Below are 18,848 nucleotides of genomic sequence, written 5' to 3'. Positions count from 1 at the left end.
TGGAGCTTTAGGCCCAATACGCAGGGTACAAAGTTTTTTTCAATCGTTGCCTACATGCCCAATAGTCTGAGGCTTCCTTTTTACCCTCGAGCGGGGGTGAGAGTGGCGGGCTGTGCGCGCACCGTATCCGGTCTCAATCCCGCTCACCCCAAAATTGTATGAAAGCAAACACACACCTACTTAGCCAGTCGGGCTGTATCTACACTCGGCCTTCTTAGTGAGTTCTAGCCAACATGCCAACTTCGCGAACCGAATGCTCTGCACTGTGCTCGTAATGCCCACACTTAACAGACTTCCTCCGCAGCTCTTCTCTCCCGGCCACCCGCTCCAAGGACCTGTGTTATGGGGCAGGAAGGGCACCGGGAGGTTCAATCCCAGCTAGTTTCTTCCTTCCTTGTCTGTCCGTCTGTATGTTGACTGCTGTGTGCCTGAGCTGTCGGTGGGGAGCCGGATACGACCGGGTAGAACCCTTAAAGAGCCGGCAAGGGATTCCCTATTCTTTACTCCTAGGATCTAGAGTCTGTCTCAAGTAGTAGAGACTCTGGTATTACCTTTTAAAAAATTCCCAGTGCTCAGGGGAACAAGTAGTATCCAGTTTGCAGACTCAATTTCAAGCAAATGGCCGGTTTTGCACTCACTCACCTCCTTTTGCCCAGGGGGGCCTCCTCTTTCTGGAAGTCATTAAAGGTCACATAAGTCACTCCTTCAGGATTCCCTTATCGTCACATGGTGATGATGATGATGAAGATGACGATCATAATTATTAAATTAAAAACAGCTAAGGTTTCTATCATCCATCTTCTGAGCTGTTCTAAGCAACTTATCCAGATTAACTCTTCCAATCCTCACAATTTATGAGGCAGGTGCCACTTCTGTTCTGATTTGACAGATGAAAAAAGGGAAGCAAGTGAGGTAAAATAACTAGCCAGTAAGTGGCAGAGCCAAAACTCAGACCCAGACAGCCGTCCCAGTGTTTACGCTGTTAACAATGGAGGAAACTGAGGCCCCGGGGACTGGAATCCAGATGGCCCACAGCCATGCATCAGTCCCCCTCACGCCATGGAGCTTTCAGTTAGCTCAGGAATGGGTGCTATGAAAATCACACACACACAAACAGTTCCTCGCAAATAGGTTGATTTTATTATCCATTCACTCACTTGCTCCCCTGTCTCCAACTCCCAGATCAGTCTCTTTGTCATAAAGCAAACTGTTTCTATGATAGGACCTTAAGAACACTTTAAACATAAAGTGTTTATGTTTAGATTGTTCTGTACTTAGGCCATACTTAGCTCTTTCCCTGTCCTCTCCACCCACTGCGGTCAGTTCCTTCCTTCCCTTAAAACCTTGCTCTGACCAGCACCACAGGTCTTCAGAATGCAGTTGTCCGAGACTGGATAGTAGCTCCAGAAATCCTCTGCTAAACATAACAGTATGTTCAGCATTCCCAGGTGTTAGTTTCCCAGGGATGCCATAACAAATGACCACAAACAGGTCATTTATTTTTTGCGGTTCTGGAGTCTAGAAATCAAGGTGTTGGCAGGGCCACGCTCCTTCTGCAGTGAAGAAAACTGCCTTTTCCAGCTTCTGGTGGTTGCTGGCGATCCTTGGCATTCCTTGGCTTGCAGCTGCATCTTTTACATCTCTGCCTCTGTCGTTACATGACCTTCTTCTCCTGTGTCTCCTCTGTGTTCACATTTCTCTTTTCTCTCATAAATACAAGACATTGGATTTAGGGCCACTCTAATTCAGTATGACCTCATTTTAACTTGATTACATGTGCAAAGACATGAATTGTGGGGGACATTATTCTATCCAGTACAGTGGCCAAAAGTCACTGTTAACAAAAATTTATTGTTTGAGTTAAGGATGCAAAGAGATATAAATCACATTCCCTGACCTCAAAGAAAGACACCGTAGTTACAGATGTAGTCCCTGCACTCAGAACCTAACTAACTAACTAACAAGATGGAAGATGCTAAAGGCCAACTAACTGACGGGCCCAAATGACAGCTCCAGGGGCAAATGGCAGCCATGCTCAAGAAATTCAGCAAAGGGGACACACTAAATCCTTGGAAGGTTTAGTGAAACCAATTCAGACATCTGGGGATGGTTTATTACAATTTCAATTTGGGATGGACCCCACTAACGGACTTCACTAAAGGACTTTACTTCAAAGGGAGGACTATCTAAGCACATCTTTGAAAGGAAGTAGGAAAAGCAAAGATAAGTAAGGAGAACTTATCAAAAAATACAGCTCCTGGCAGAATCTTCTGAAGTTTCACTGAAGAAATGCAAAGCTAAAAAGATGTGAATACCTACTATATCAAATATAAGAACTTGATGAATTACTTTGGTTATAACAATATGCTGTAATGTTACAGCAATTATCATTCTTTAAAGTGCTTTTTCCTTTCATTAATTTCATTTGGTCTTTTTGATAATCCTGAGTGTCATCAGAGAAAGGAATGTTGTATCTCATAACCAAGGGTCCTGGGGCTGCAAGAAGTCAAGTAACTTGCCCAGGTCAAACAGCAAATCAGTTACAGAATTGGTATGATACACATTGGTCTCACTATTCCTCATTCAGGAGTTTCCCCACCAAATGATCTTGCCTCCTGGGTCAGCCTTCCAGAATTTACTGTGCTGTCTTGGCTCAAGGAAAGCATTGGATGAATAGGGTAACCCTGCAAGAAGTGGAAAGCCTCCCTTAAAGCCGTGTCCATCCCAAGTTGGAACTGTGATAAACCATCCCCAGATTTCTGAATTGGTTTTACTAAAACTTTTGAGGGTTTTCAAGTGTATTAAAGATTTTTCTTTGGCCTTCAGAGACATCATAGGATCCAGAGGCCTTCTACAGAACTCATGTGGTTATCCTAAATGGGGGCTAAATGGAATTTGAAGGCATGCAGAGACATTGGTAAGAAGTTGCAGAGAAGTTGACTATAAATGACAATAAATTACAGCAAAATATGGTAAGCCAGCAGAACCTGATAATCAAAGCTCAGTGTCTGATCTCACCAATGTAGAATCATGCAGTGATGGCCAGATCTCGACACATTTTGAAAACCTGATGGCTAGCAGCTGGAAGTAAGCAATAAGTCTAGCCTTGGGCCAAGTGTCTGATGATTTAATGTGTTTCCTTGGATTTTCTTTTACTTAGCAAGCAGATAATTTTGCCAGATCCTCTGCTGGTTGAGTCTTTAATGATATATTTAAAAATGAAATGCTTTTGAGTCTAGTGTTATTCACTGAGTTCTTGCTTTTGCAAAGCACTACACTGGTTGCTATGGGAGAATACAAAAATATAAAAGTCCCTGAACTTGAAGAAAATCCCATCTAATTTAGGGGACATGAGACATATAGATTGAAAATGATATAAGTGATAAAACTGCAAAGGAATTTGTTAAGTAGTTTCTCATCAGTTTGCCTGTTTAGATGCAACTTCTCAAAACCTGGCTCCCCTTTTAAAAACAATGGTCTGCCTCACCTCCATTGCACCTTCTAACCCTTTATCCTGATCAATCTTTATGACATTTATCACTATCTGAAATTAAACCATTTGCTGTTTACTGAAGACATGCTCTAGGCATAACATCCGTGAGGACATGGTATTTGTTATATTGCTGTGTTTCTAGCACTAAAAACAATGTCGGCCATATATTAAGTTCTCATTAAATATTTTTTAAATGAATAAAGTACATATGAATCAACTAAAAATGGGCTAAGATCACTTGGATTAAATGCAGCATTTCCCACATTTGCTGGTAAGACTGAGGCACCTGTCAAAAAATTCCTTGGAGATTCTGATTCAGTAAGCCTGGAGTAGGGCCCAGGAACTTGTATTTTTGAGGCATCCTAAGTGTTTTTTTTTTAAAATAGGGCAGGCGGGAAACACAAAATTAAGGCAGTGACTGATGGTGGGTGGGAGAGAAAAGTGAAGAGATTAGAGCAGGTTCCAGAGGTCAGGGCCTGCTCACTGGATCATCTGGAGTGGGGGAGGGGAAGGGTGATTGAAAAAATACTGATGCACAGAAACTCCGGAACAATGAAATTAGAATCTCTGGGGGTGAGTCTGGATTTGGGCCAGGTTATAAGCATCATCAGATAATTCTAATGTGCATCCAAGGCTGTAAACCCCTTAAGATCTGCAGAAATTTTATATTATTGTGCTCTAGTGGCTTCCAGCTTCTTGTGTCCCACCGTTGGAATCCTTGTTCTAGTTCTAGTGTAAAAGGGACATGTGCAGGGACTTAGACAATAACCCAATTTGGGGAGAATTCTAGTCACTTTTTGCTATTGTAAAAAAAAAAAGTTATTTAAAGCAACAACTGAATATACTCTCTTGTACTTCATGGCTAGAGCAGAGAACACCTACAAGAAAATTGTGATGAGAAAGCCAAAGCCCTCTAGGCAAAGCCTAGATAAGCAGGGGTGAGTCATAGAGACCAAAAATGCTATTCTTATAATAAAATGGGAGAAAACAAAGAAGAATCCTGACTATCTCATGTAGGCCTGGAGAAAAGTGATAGCTGGTCCAGGAAAGAGAGAGAGAAGGGAAAGATGTGGAAGGAGTCTATAGAAGTGGTTCTCTGCCTAGGTGCACATTAGAATCACTTGGGGAGCTTCAGAAATTACTGATGACAGACTCATGAAAGATTGAGTATAGAATGAGTGTAGAGGTATTATGAGAGAGAGAGAGAGAGAGAGAGAGAGAGAGAGAGAGAGAGAGAGAGAGAGAGAGAGAGAACGGGCAACTTACTCTTGTCATAACAACAACAGCTATCATTTATTGAGTAATCACTATGTGCTTGCCACTGGATTGCCTGCTTTACACAGGTTATCTCCTTTAAACCTCACAAACATCTTAGGAGAAAGGTACATTGGCAGCTCCATTTACAGACATGGAATGAGACCTAGGGAGGGTCATGGGTTCCATAACTAGTAAGTGAGTGGTGGAGCCAAGATGTCAGCCTTATATCCACTCATATCCACTGTCCAATATTGCCTCATACAAGGCAGGGTGTGCAAAGAACGGCAAGGAGACATTCCCCGTGGTAGAGATCATGTCCAGTCATTTCTAAGTTGTTTGCTGTGCTGTGCTCTAACTCCCTTCCCTTTACCACCAAGCCTTCGGTGAAGCCTGTTCCACAACAGCTGGGGTGTGTGGCGCTCTGGGGGAAGGACTAGGCGGGGTGAGATTAGCATGAGGTCGAAGGATGGAGGAGGTGGTGACAGCCCTAAAGGCTGAGAGCAATGACCAGAAACCACACTGACCAGCAGGCTAATGTGTATTTTTTTTTTTCATAGAAAAGCAGCTGCAATGAGAGAGCATATCTATTCTTAGGAAAATGTAAAGAAATAGGAGAACCCAAAGTGGGGGAGGTAAGTGGCCATCGCTCTGTATATTGACTGAGGGGCTCATATTCTTCCACTTGGCTTCTAAAGGAAAAGGAGGTCCATAATTCTAGAGCGATAGGGGCTCTCTGGGCTCCCATTACTACACATAAAATACTTTGTTGTACAGAGCAGAGGTCTTCCAAATTTGACCCTCTACTCTTTTATTTATCTTGGATATTGCTTTTTGGGGTGGGAGGGGCAGGGCTAAGGACCAACATTTTCTTAAACCTACTCATTTCCATCACCAGAATTTAGGGAGGGTGGCGTTTTTACACAAAGAAACAGTTTGTTTTGTTGTTTAATTTTTTTCATGACGGGTAATGTGTAGGCAATAATGAACAGAGAACAAAAAAGCTGTGCTGAGATACAGATGTTGGGTGATTGGCAGCTAACTCACCTTACCACTTCCTTACCTCCAGCTTTGAAGGGACATGACCCAACTTCATACCTCAGCCAAACTGCCATATGTCATGAAACTTCAAGGTGTCTTGTGAACACCTCAAAAGAGAAATGTTAACTGCTTTTATCTTTAGAAGCACCACTATTTACATGATAGCTTCGAACATCTACATCTACAGTTCCCATTTTAAAGCCCCTTGCAAAGTAGCTGAAATGAAAGAATGTAAACTTATAAATACATCCAAGGAATTTAGAGGTTGACCATGCAGCCTGTACTTGGCCCTTAAATTAAGACTGAGGCAAGTTGATCTGACATGGCCTCAAATTCTGTTCCTCTTATTGAAGTGGTAAAAAAAATAAGGGGCATGAGAAACTTATGATCAAGTGTAAGCAGAAACTTACCATATTTCCTCAGCTTTTATGTGTTTAAGAAAGATATGTTCCTGGTTTCCTTCTGTAAAATAGGCTTCAACAAAAATTAGATGAGAATAGAAGGAGAAGGAGTCTAATGAAACAAATGGGGAAGATATGTGTCGTTAGCCCTCATAGTATTGAAAATCCAGAGCGATTTAAAATCCAGGTCCTGTGAGCACATGTATTCATTTAAAAACAACAGGATAGTTTCCTGTGACAATTGAGTTTGGGCAATACCTCAGATGAATAAATCTTACTCATTCTTTATACCTGGAATTCCCCAGATTGAAAACCAGAGAGCCAAAGAGCAGATACCAGTGTGTTCATATTAAAACTCATCCAGTAGGACTTCAACATTCCATTTTCCACCAATGAGTATCTCTGTCTTCCCTGACTACCTGTCATTCACCAAAGTGAGTAAACACTGACTTCTTGAGAACGTGTAGGTGGAAGGAAGCAATAAGAGTCACCCTCACTCAGAATGTTGACACTGTTTTAATCCCTTAACATATATTTTTAGGCAGATATTTTGGTTGAGAGAGAGGAAATGTATGGTACCTAACAGCATGAGTCCTGAGCCAGATGACCAGGTTTGACTCCCAGCCCCACCATTTAGTAGCTGTGTGACTTTGGGCCAAGGTAGTTTATCCTGTACCTCCATTTCCTCATTCGTAAAATGGGGATATTATTTTCTACCTCATAGGGTGTGGTGAGGCTTAAATGAGTTAATACATTAAAAGTGCTTATAACAATGACTGATATGTGTTAAGTGCTCAATAAATATTAGTTCTGATTCCAATCCCTTTCCCTCACACCCATGTTTTTTTACTGGCAGTCTGGAGTCTGTATAGCTGAGTACTTTCCCACACATGGGGGTGTATTTAGTTTTCTCAGCCAGTCAAAAGATAACCCCACTTCTCTGGCTAGTGACTCATTTAAGAATGAGCAGATGGTAAGATTCTGTCCAATGAAACATACTTTTCTGTGGTGGTGGTGGTGTTCAAGGAAGGTTTCTTCCAAAAAGATGTGCATTGGAAGAAAATGTTTCTTTTCTGTTTCTAGTGATACTGTTTCTGCATGTGCACCTGCCTGCAATAATAGAGCCATGTTGGCACTGTAAAGGGAGCTGGAAGAAGGGTGGCAACATAATAACATTGTTGAGTTGAAGAATGAACCCTGAAATTCCTACTTCTGGACTTGATCTATAAAATAATAAATTTTCCTTATTACTTAAGTCATTTTGAGTAGGGTTTTGTTATTGTACTTGAAAACACCTTGACCGATTGATATTTCTTGGGCATCTAGTATGTTCAAGATATTATAGGAACTACAAAGTATAAAACCCTAAACCTGATCTTGACAAGTTTTTCATCTACTTGGGGGAGATAGCTGTGAAAAGAAAACTAATTTATTGCTACCAAGCAGTAAATATTAAATGCTTGGATTGGGTAGTCTGAGGAAGCAATACAGGAGGTTATGTATGAAGAGAAGTCTCAAAGGATAAGGAAAACAGCAGGCAGTAGAGAGAAGGAACATTCTAGGTAGGGGAACATTCCAGCTAGTATAAACAAATGAGGAGGAGAGTTAGGGATCGTATTAGCTTGCTAGGGGTGCCACAACAAAATACCACAAACTGGGAGGCTTAAGCAACAGAAAGTTATTCTCACAGTTCTGGGGGTAGAAATCCAAGATCAAGGAGTCAGCAGGTTAATGTCATTCTGAAGTCTCTCTCCTTGGTTTGCAGATGGCTACCTTTCTGCTGTGTCCTTGCATGTTCTTTTATCGGCACAGGTGCATTCCTGTGGTCCCTTTGTGTGTCCATATTTCATGTAAGAACAGCAATCGGATTGGATTAGGGCCACTTTAACAGCCTTATTTTAACTTAATCACCTCTTTAAAGGCCCTCTCTCCAAATACAATTACATTCTGAGGTACTGGGGGTTAGAACTTCAACATATGAATTTTGAGGAAACAAAATTAAGCCCATAACAGGAACAACAACACTAGTTTAACAGTGAGTCAAAGGTTAGAGATGATTGGGAGAAGCTGGAGGGTTATGTTAAGACTAGAGAGCACAGGGCCTTGAATGTTGGGCCTGGATTTTACTTTTGCAGCAGCAGGGAAGTAAAATAGATCTTTAAGAATAATTCGGCACAGTGTGCCACAGGTTTTTTTTTAATAAGAACTGGAGTGAGAGAAATGGGATGGAATTACTGTTGCACATAGTCTAGACATACACTGATAAAGGGCTGAACCCAGGAGGGGAAGTTGGAGGGACTGAATGAAAGAGGAACTGAGGAGAAAAGAACAAGATGTATGCTTGGACATTACCAGCAATCAGGCCAGCGGAAGCTTGTACCATCAGTATTCAAGTCTTAAAAGGAAGCGTTATTCTATAATTTTCATAACAGGATTGCGAGGCGTGGACATTGGGGTTTCAGCTTTCTACTATTTAGGACTACCTGTCTGAAAGGGAATAGGCTTCCTTGCTGAGTATGGAGTATCCTGGAGGTGTTCAAGAAGTTTGTTTTATAGAAAGTACGCAAATATCAGGCAGAATATTAGATTATTAGATATTCCTGGAGGTTCCTTATATGACTTAGGGACAGAAGCTTGAGGGCTTCATTTAAAATAGGCAAAACATCTAGCAAACATTCCAAATCACCCAGTCGTACGGGGATGATCTGGGATAAAACTGCTTTCTGGACTCCATCCCTGCTTGGAGTAGACCCTTTTGCTGTATAGTTTGTGCAATGTAAAGCATGTCTGTGGGTACTAGGTATTATGTCATTTTCCAGTTGGTATATAAAATTTTAAACAAGTTTGGAAAATTAAGTTGAAGAATTTGATCACTAACATGAAAACTTAAGAATTACAAGATTTCTTTCTAAGTATAAACTTAGAATGTACAACTTTTGTAAATTATGATCACTAAATAACATAACTGCTTTTTAAGTTATTCTTTAAAAATTTTTTAATTACAAAATGTGTGTGTGTGTGTGTGTGTGTGTGTGTGTGTGTGTTTAAATTGAAGGTAAACTGTCAAATTATCCTCCCACCGGGAATTAAACGCACGAATTAGCAGTTACAAAATAGTCATGGAGATATAAAACACATTCAGGGAATGTAGTCAGTACGATTGTAATAACTATGTATGTATCAGGGGGGTATTAGCTTATTGCGGTGATCATTTCCTAAGTTATATAAATGTCTAATCACTATGTTGTATACCTGACACTAGTATGTCAACTGTAATTTAAAAATAAAATTTAATAAAAGTCCTTAAAAACCAGCACTGCATAGTTTTATTTGTAGCATTCCAGACCTGTTACTCAACATACTCTTACCCCTCCCACTTATACATACGAATACCCATTTCTTAGTTTATATGTAGCATACAGATATAAATACATGTATGACTGCATATATTATACATACAAACGCATATCATTTTTAGCACAAGTATTTGTATTAAACATTGTCTAACAATCTGCATTTTTCCGTTTATTTATATATATAATTTCCATGTTAGTATATATTCCTGAATGGCCCATGTTTTAAATATCTCCTTAAATAATAAAAGCCAAACAGACTACCTCATGTAGATTATTCAAGAATTAGACAAATAGGCTAGTCTAAGAAAATGATAATGAAATAAAATTATTGTCAGTTCTCAAACATTACAATTTATAGGGTCATTCTATCCTGAATGTTTTCAAGGAACTCTCAAAAGAAAAAAAAATGATTTGTCTTTATATGTTTATTAATAGGCAAATCTTTCTGGGTGCTTTCTTTTCAGATATTTAACATTTTTATATGAACTGAAAGAACACACAGTACCAATTTTAAAATTTGCCAAAGGGTATATGTAGTTAAAAGCCTTCCTTTCCTCTCAGTTCCCCAGCCCCAAAATTCTTCTCTTCATAGGTAACTATTAACCAGTTTCTTATATATTCTAAAGATATTTGATTCTATACATTTAAAATGAGAAAATATCAAAAAAGCAACACCATTTATCTCCTTCTTCTACCCCCAAAATTCTAGCACATGCTAGAGAAATTTTTATTGCAATTTTGGCTTCCCCACCCAAATGAGAGAGAATTAGGCCACAGAGGAAAGAAGCTTATTTGGGAGCCTGGGGTGATTACGAATAAAAATAACATGGCTATCAAAGGATTCAAACAAACACTTGAGAAAATATATGAAGTTCTTTAATATATTTCTTTCTTAAAAGAATAAAAAAACTTTATGAAAATGTAGCAAAAGTCATAGGTGAAGTACATCCTATTTAAAATAATCGGCCCCCAAATCAACACTTCATTCATTTCTTGCTCTAAGGCTCATCACACTTACAATGCTATCTATGCTATATTTTATGAAACTTAAAATAAACCTCTTTTGTAATTTTAAATTTTGATTTCAGGATACATAAATGGGGACAGGTGCTGAGACTTTAAATTCTTGTTTTAAGTAAATGCACTTTACCCAGGCCTTTCTCGGACTAATCACCACTCTTATTTGTATCTTTATTTCCCTTAAGGAATAACTTTTATTTATACAAAAGTAGAGGTGTCGATTGAAAGATTAGTTTTAAGTTTATATTTGTAAAAAGAAAGCCAGAGAGTCAATATAGTTTACTTCAAAAATGCCTTTATTTGAATAGCAAATAGTTGAAGAGTTATATATTTTCTTACGATAGTAAACATCTTATAAGTGTGTGTTCAGATTGGCCCATCAGACCACAGAAGATGAAATGTGAATGTTAGTTAATAATATAAACAAATATCTAATAAATTATTAAGAAAATGAGGCCTTAGAATGTTAGCTCCTCACATTCCACGTAGAACTTCCAATGCTGATCCATTATATGGCAGGGAAGAAATTCTTGATCACTGACTAATAGTATCTCATTTATTTGTAGATAAGGTGGGATGCCTTGCATTGACTCTCTGGAAGTTCCTGTTTAAAGAAGTGCCAACAAATTAAAAACTGCCATTAATAAAATAAGATTTAAATTTACTTACTGAAAATCTTAGACCCTAGTCAAGTCAATAAGCACATGTAACAGGCTTTCTGACCAGGTCATTCTTCACTCACTACATTTTCTATACCTGAGATAAGCTGTAAGTCAGCTCTGGCTGACCTTGGAAGAAGAAGCCTATTTGCAGTCTAAGAGTCAGTGATCTAAAAGCAGGTTTCTTTAACCTCCCTGGTGTCTCAGAAACTCCTTTCTCACAGGGCTGTATGAACTGTACATCATTCAGCAAACAGAATTTTATTCCACAGAGAACACCAGTGTGAGTATGACTTTTGCCAGACAGTTTCAGTTAGGCATGACATACAGTCCAAGAGCTTTGTTCGTAATTCTAAGCAATACAAATGTTTACATAATTACACATCCGTGTGGGCACTTGGTGCTTCTGATGCCCAGTATCCATTTATCCTTCCAATTTTGCTCCACCAATTTCCCTCTGTAGAACCTTCCATTTCTTTATATTTGGCACATGTGCTTTTAGTGAAATTGTTCTCAACCTCCTGATTTATTTAGATCTAAACCAATCAGGGGACAGGCATTGATTCAGGGGTAAAAAATGACCCATTAAGAATGAAGTAAGATGCAAGAAATCTTTGTTGGGTCTTCTGGGAAAGAGTCACATCCATATTCTTTCCCTTTAAACTTGAACCTGCAAATGTGTAGCTCTGGGATGCTGAGAGGCGAGTTAGGATGGAGCTGAGAAATGGAAAGCAAGAGAAACTGGGTGCTAGTCATGCTGTTTGAACCCCGGTTTAAGCCTGAAAACCTAGTCCTGGTTTTTCATGTACACAAGTCAATAAAACTTGTTTTTTTATGGGAAGGGTTAAGCCAGTCTGATTAAAATTCTTTGGTTTTAAATTGTCACAAACCAAAGAATTTTAACTTTTTTGCACATGGCCCATATGTAAATATAACAATTTCCTTATTGTTTTGTAGACTTTCTGAAACAAGGTATTCCACAGAAGTTGAGGGTGAGGAGCATTCTTCTTTTGGAAAAAATCCACAGAAATAAGGCTTTAAATATTAATTTAAATTTATTTCATTAAAGTTAGTTTAGCTTTATCGGGGCAAGGATGGGCCTTATACACAAAAAACTTGTCTCTTTACAAAGAGTGGGCCTCGCCTCAAAAGTCATAGACCTAAATAAGTGCCCTTATAAGAGACGGCCAGGACTGCCTGATGAGCTTCATCTTACTTGTAAGAGGAAATCATTATCATAGTGTTCGTATAGAGAAGATCACCAACAAAACTACACAATGGTAGGCAGCAGCTCCTGAGGAAGCAACCTGCCCATCTTCTCAGTTGATATGCTAGAAATAGAGTGGGCCAGACTTGAGATGCTTGAGATGATGTAACAGAATTGTTTGGAAAACAGCACTTTCACAGTTAACCTAGTAAAACCTAGAGTGACTTTTTCAATAAAGCAATACTGATGTTAACCACTTTTTTTACCTTGCCATTCCTACCATTCATCTTTGTCAAATGAGAGATGCTACATATACAAAATCTTTCTGTGAAATTGTGAAGTATTAGTCAACATTATTCTGTACTCTAAACCAGCTTTGCTCAGAGATGAACCTGGGTACTCCGTCCACCCCTTGAGGGCTATAATGAATCAGGAAAAAGGGACCATTTTTAGGCTCACCTCTTTTTTAGCCAGGCTGACTTTATTACTAAAGTCAGTAGTGCATGATGCTTTTGATAGTCTAATCTTTCTCAATGGGCTGGCCACTATACACCCACAAGACTTAACTGGTTGACCTGCTAGCCAGTAGACATACACCCGGCTTCTCTTTCAAAGGGACATGGAGGGCATGGCAGCCACAATCCCACGCACATCTCCACTCAAGTTCACTTTCAGCATAATACATTTCTCAATTTCCTACAATCATAAGACTTTAGGAGAACTGCAAGTGGCTCCTCAGTAGCCATTTCCTGGGTAAACGCATGGAAATGAAACTCTGGGAATATGAGTATCACATCACAAAACACAGTATTAAGACTATTTCCCACTTCATTACAGAACAGTGTCCTTTCCATAATGATCAGACAGGAAGGAAAAAAAGACAACCATTCCTTATGAATCATCTGTTCTCATCATCTTCTATGGACTTCTGAACCCTGTCCACCATGGCATTCCTATCTATTTCATTCCAGCCAGTGTCACCCCATGCTATCTACCTTACCAGGTCAGCACCTTTGGCTGACCACAACTTTTAGCTTCCAATTTTCTTTGTTGTTATCGCCAAGAAAATTCCCAATATATCTGCTGGGTGAGGGGACAAATAAAACACAGAACACACACATACAGGAAACATAGCTAAGGAGAGTGATCCCCATGTAAGAAAATGTAAGGACGCGGCAAATTGATTTCAAATTTATGAACCCAGTTTGAATTAAATTTTAAGTAACTATACATTTGCTAGGTTATTTTATTACATAATAGAACAAGCTTCAAAATTATTTGAATCATTCCAGGCAAATAACATTCGGCAAAGATAGAGCCAAAGAACCTCACTAACTTTTCTTTTTCTGAAGTTGAGCAAACCTTTGTTCGCTCTCTCTCCTCCCTCCCTCCCTCCCCGCCCCCCCTCTCTCTACACATACACTCTCTCCCTCTCTCTCTCTCCCTCTCTCTCTCTCTCTCTCTCTCTCTCTCTCTCTCTCTCTCTCTCTCTCTCTCTCTCACACACACACACACTTGAAAGCATAAATGACAGTATATAATATTTTTAGAATTGCTTTTTCTTTTCTTAAAAAATAAAACACATGTGCAATATAGTATACCTACTTTAAATTGTGGGTTCTATGGCCAGTCTTCTGAGAATTAAACTATAACCTGTAACTACTGTAGCCGCGGGCACAGTTCTAGAGTTGAGACTCTTCTGCAGGCCCATGTCTAGACTTGGTCCATAGCATATTTTGGGAGGTTTCCTTTGGCTTAAGGGCTTCTACAGCTGAGTGTTTAATGTCGTATCCGTGTATATCCTCTAAATGTGGCCAGGAGGTATGGTCTTTCTCCTACCTGCTTCCTGCTCCCCGTCCCCTTGCTGCCCGGGTAAACAATAATAACAATCCAGGGTATCTGTAATTTCTTTCTGAGTTCTAATAACATCACACAGTTGTCTATCACATCACAAAACATAGTATTAAGACCATTTCTTACTTTTGAATATTTTACTCCTTGCACAACCGTATGAGACAAGAAAAGGTAAGAATCTAATTATTTAGAAAACAGATTTTGATTTTATTTTCTTGATTTAATAATTCACTTATATTACTCACTGCTATTTAATAGGTTGCACAAAATACAGACACTTAAATATAACAAAAAATTGAACAAAAGTTTCCCCACCAATCCAGTCTGCGCTCTTACTTCGAGCCTCACTACTCCCATCAAGCTTTGGGCCAGTGAGGAGAGGTGGGAACAGGTAAAAGGACTGTAAGAGGGACACACTTGGGAGATCTGCTTCCAAACTGAAAGCTCCCGAACACTGAAGTTTTGCTTCCACTCTAGCCTGGATAGTCATGTCAGGGGTAGGGAGTTGAGAGAGGGAAGGAAGCTGCACGTTTCAGATATCACATGTAAAATGTTTAAATGAAATATCCTTCATAGGAGATGATTTTACTCAGGGTCCATTAGTAACTGTCACCATTCTAAGGAAAAATCTTAGAAAAACTAAGCTGTTGTGGTCTTCAGAAATAGGAACTGACAGGTAAAACACTGTAATATCAGGAATACACAGACACATATAGACTTAAGCAACCTGGCAATATCTACTGTTTATTTTTTTCAGTCCTCACTGTGGGGAGGATTAAGTGGAATAATGCTTGGACATCTAGTTCTGCTTAAGGAGCCAGACATCTCCTGGCTCTAGAGCCTAAAATAAATGAGAACTAAGAAGATTAATAAAGAAGCTCTATCACTGAAAAGAATTTTTGTGAATGAGAAATCAGAATTCTGAGAAATAGTACCTTAATTCCTTCTTTAGTCAAGTGATTATCATCATCTTTGCAGTGATAACCATGAAATTTACCTGTAGCTTTGTGCCAAAAATTTTTCCACCAGGAACTGTGAAGACCACAAATCTACCCTGCTGAGGGGTAGAAGTGCTTCTCCCTTAATTTTCACTTTTATTTGAGATAGATTCCCTAGGCAAAAGTCAGTGCCCTGAGATCCATAATCAAAATTTCTAAACAGCATCATATTTAACAGGCCAGTACAACTAGGAAAATAGCCTTTTATGTGGATATTTGGCCCTTCTTGTTTTCCCTCATCTCCAACAAGAATTGCACACAGCTAAGCAACCATTCTGCTCGTGCACAAGATAAGGAAAAATGAATCTTCCTCAAGTAGTACCACCAAATACTAGCTATTCTGCACAAGTATACTTAAACCGAATTGCTAGATTCATTACCAGGCACAAGAGAGGGCTCATGTAACCATTCATGTTAGCTAGTTGCCCAAATTAGCACTTCAAAATGACAAATTAATAAGGTTAAAAATAATTTTAACTTTTATTCCTCTTTTTCCTCTAATTAAAAAAAAAATCTCCCTTACTAGATCAAAAATAAAAATCATTGGATTCATTATTTTAACTGATAGTTCACCTCTAAAACATCACTAACCCATGCACTCTTTCACTGAACCCACTTTACCTCTCTGGTTCTTAGTTTTATCATTTGTAAAACAAGCCCAAGACTAGTTGATATATAAGGTTCACTTCTAATGCTAAAATTATCAAACTCAGACTTCCAGAACTTACTTTTACTAAGCATTCTACATTTTATTAAAATTATGGGATGAAACTTTGCTTACTATAGTTATAAATGGAAATGATCATTTACATATACATTCTCATTCTGAATTAGAAATGTAATTCCCATCAAAGGCCAAATAATTAAGAATTATTTTAATAGATTGTAAAAATATGATTGGGGAAAACTATATTACAACTATTTAAACACAAAGTTCAATGCTTTTTATAAATAAGGGATCCTAAAGGATAAAAATGGTGGTGGAATGTTATATGATTTGATATTTATTAATGAATAATTTTATATATTCATTGGTAAGATCAAAAGCCATCTGTGAAGCTGTACTGGAATCAAGAAATAAAGTTGAACATGACATTTTGAAGATTAAAACTATTTTAGCCCTCATTATTTAGGGAAAATTGAAATTTAAGAGGTGGTTCCTTAAGTTGGGTTTGAGGTACTCGATTGTATAAACATGAACCCTGGAGTTCTCCTAAAAAGCATCTCCTAAATGGCCTAATGTTTGTAAAATAATCTGGCAGATGGCCTGACACATGGCAGGTGCTCAACAGACAGTTTTCTTCTCTTTCCTTCCTTATCAGTAGCTGTTTCCTCTACTTTATGAATTAGGTCAAAAGAGTGTTAATCCCGATACCAGTATGAAAGCCTTATGATAAAAATAATGAAAAAGAATCAAGAGTTGTTAACAGTAGCTGAAATAAACACCCTCTGTTCTGTTATCAGGCATTCATCATCCTTGGGTGTTTAAGGTTTAAGAAGTTCTTAGCCACTTAAAACGTAAGCACCTGTGAATGTTTGTTCTCTATTACATATACTTTTATAGAGAAATACAGCACAATAACAGCATTGAAATAACAAAAACTCTTTAGAGTCACTTATTTACAACAGGTTTTCAGTAAGTTAAGGATCGTTTTTTTAAAAAAACAAGAGCATTTTTTTTCCTGAAAAAGCATATTAATTTTCAAATGGACAAATGATGTTAGGTCCCCACGAAAGAAAATGTTATAATTAGTGTGCATTAAATAATGGTTAAAGAAAAGAGAGATTTCAGAAAGATACTTCTTTTTTCTTAGATGAATACATTTAGCTTAATGTGTTTTGAGGGTCTTGATAATCTGGTGACAGAGGACATAAACATATAAAATTGGCTTTCCAGGTAAATAATAAAATATGATCTAATTTAATGGAATACTTTTAAAAAGAACTTTAAGAAAAATATGTTGCTATGTCTGTACAGAGTGATCACAAACTATGCAGAAGTTTGGGAATGTCCAGTTTTCCCCTTCCTAATTATATGGTATCAGTGGAGATTCCCTCATTAACACAGAAGAAAGGACTACAGCCAAGCAGGCAGAGAGGAGAGAGGCTTGGGATGAAGTTGTAAAATTTCAAAGGAAAACACACCGTAGACTCCCTCCATTTTAAAGCTTCGAAGGAGCGTTACAGAAAGATACTTCAGGGATTTCATCAGCAGAATTTTGTTTTTAAAGGCTTATGTTTGCATGTTTAAATCTTTAGTTAGAAACAACATATGCCCTCAAATTTGTTAACATACCACGTGTTAACACTCAAGTCCATCAATACATTGACTTGAGTTACCAATTTAAGTAGTTTTTGTGTGGAACCCAGAATAAACCTCTTTGGTTATCTCTGATTCATTGAAGAAAGTCTTATAATGGCAAGATTACAAACTTTTATCACTTATCTTCATGACTCGAGATTTTCTTGAATCCAAAATAACAAGTAGAAATAAAGTGAATATTGAGGTTGCTGCTATTTGTCGCACGAAATGTCAATATATATTATCTGATTAAATAAGTTTAGGAAATGTTGGTTAACAAAGTTAAATGTATTTCTTTATGACTTCTCATAAAGAGGGGCGGAGGAGGGAGAGATAGTTCTCTTAAATTTCTGGTTGAGAAGATGTGAAGGGCCAGCACTCATACCTCACAATTAGATACAGAAAATTCAGATGAAGGAGACAATATTAACTAATCAAAATCCCATTTACTATTTGTTGAATTCTTCACCACAAATTCCATTATAGCCTGAGAGATCTAGTCATGTCCATCAATTAAGACAGTCAATCACAAGTAAATCCAGTTTTAAAATAACAGTCCTTTGATCATATTCATGCTTCCATTCATTCATGCATTCATTCAGTGAACATTATTCAGTGAACATTTACTGGGAAGCTACTGTGTGCCCAGCACTGGGGAATATAATAGGAAGCAAGATCCCATAATAGTCTCTCTAAACTCGAAGATGTTCTCAGTTTATCCAGGGATTAAAATTAGGTAACCAGCAATTATTTATAATGTAGAGTGATATGCATTTGATATATAAGATTTGACCTTCTATTTACACAGTAGTATATTAGAATCTATATGCTTTTTATTAAAGTAAATGAAATTGAAAAGTTTCCCTCCTTTTCTTAAAAAACAAAAAACCCTTGTCCAAATCCCATTTTTTTCCAACACCTATTTGCTTGATTCCTGTACTGGGTCACATAAACAACACACATCTGAAAGTGAAAAGGAGTGCTACTAATAATTTTGCTGGGTTAAGAGACTTCCCTGGTCAAACTGGAATGCATGGTGATCCTAGTTATGGGGAATGTAAATGGCTCTCCCTAGTCCCCTTATTCCCCCCAAAACAACTATTCTGAAGTGAATGATCATCAAAAGTGTAAGAGAACTGAGTGGGTTTATGACCTGAAGTGGGCCAATGAAATCCATATGGACTTATTTTCCCTGTGGAGCCATGACTTCCATGACTACATTCTGATATGCAAAAGAGGGGAAAAGAGTCTCTCCTGAATGCT

General features: G+C 38.2%; 1 protein-coding gene across 6 annotated transcripts in view; it reads right to left on the bottom strand.

Annotated features, from left to right (window-relative positions):
• Positions 1 to 10,843: 10,843 nt before the first annotated feature.
• Positions 10,844 to 18,848, bottom strand: part of ANKRD31 (ankyrin repeat domain 31) — a 107,400-nt gene continuing 99,395 nt past the window's right edge. For all 6 annotated transcript variants that reach the window (XM_036225947.1, XM_036225951.1, XM_036225948.1 and 3 more), the window contains one exon: positions 10,844 to 11,169. In XM_036225947.1, coding sequence (XP_036081840.1) covers positions 11,024 to 11,169 — 146 coding nt within the window. In that variant the 3' untranslated portion in view covers positions 10,844 to 11,023. The remainder of the gene's footprint in view (positions 11,170 to 18,848) is intronic.

Source organism: Rousettus aegyptiacus, unplaced genomic scaffold, assembly GCF_014176215.1.
Source record: "Rousettus aegyptiacus isolate mRouAeg1 unplaced genomic scaffold, mRouAeg1.p scaffold_m13_p_8, whole genome shotgun sequence".
In the NCBI taxonomy this organism is placed as follows: Eukaryota; Metazoa; Chordata; class Mammalia; order Chiroptera; family Pteropodidae; genus Rousettus; species Rousettus aegyptiacus.
This window is presented reverse-complemented; position numbering and strand designations above follow the sequence as displayed.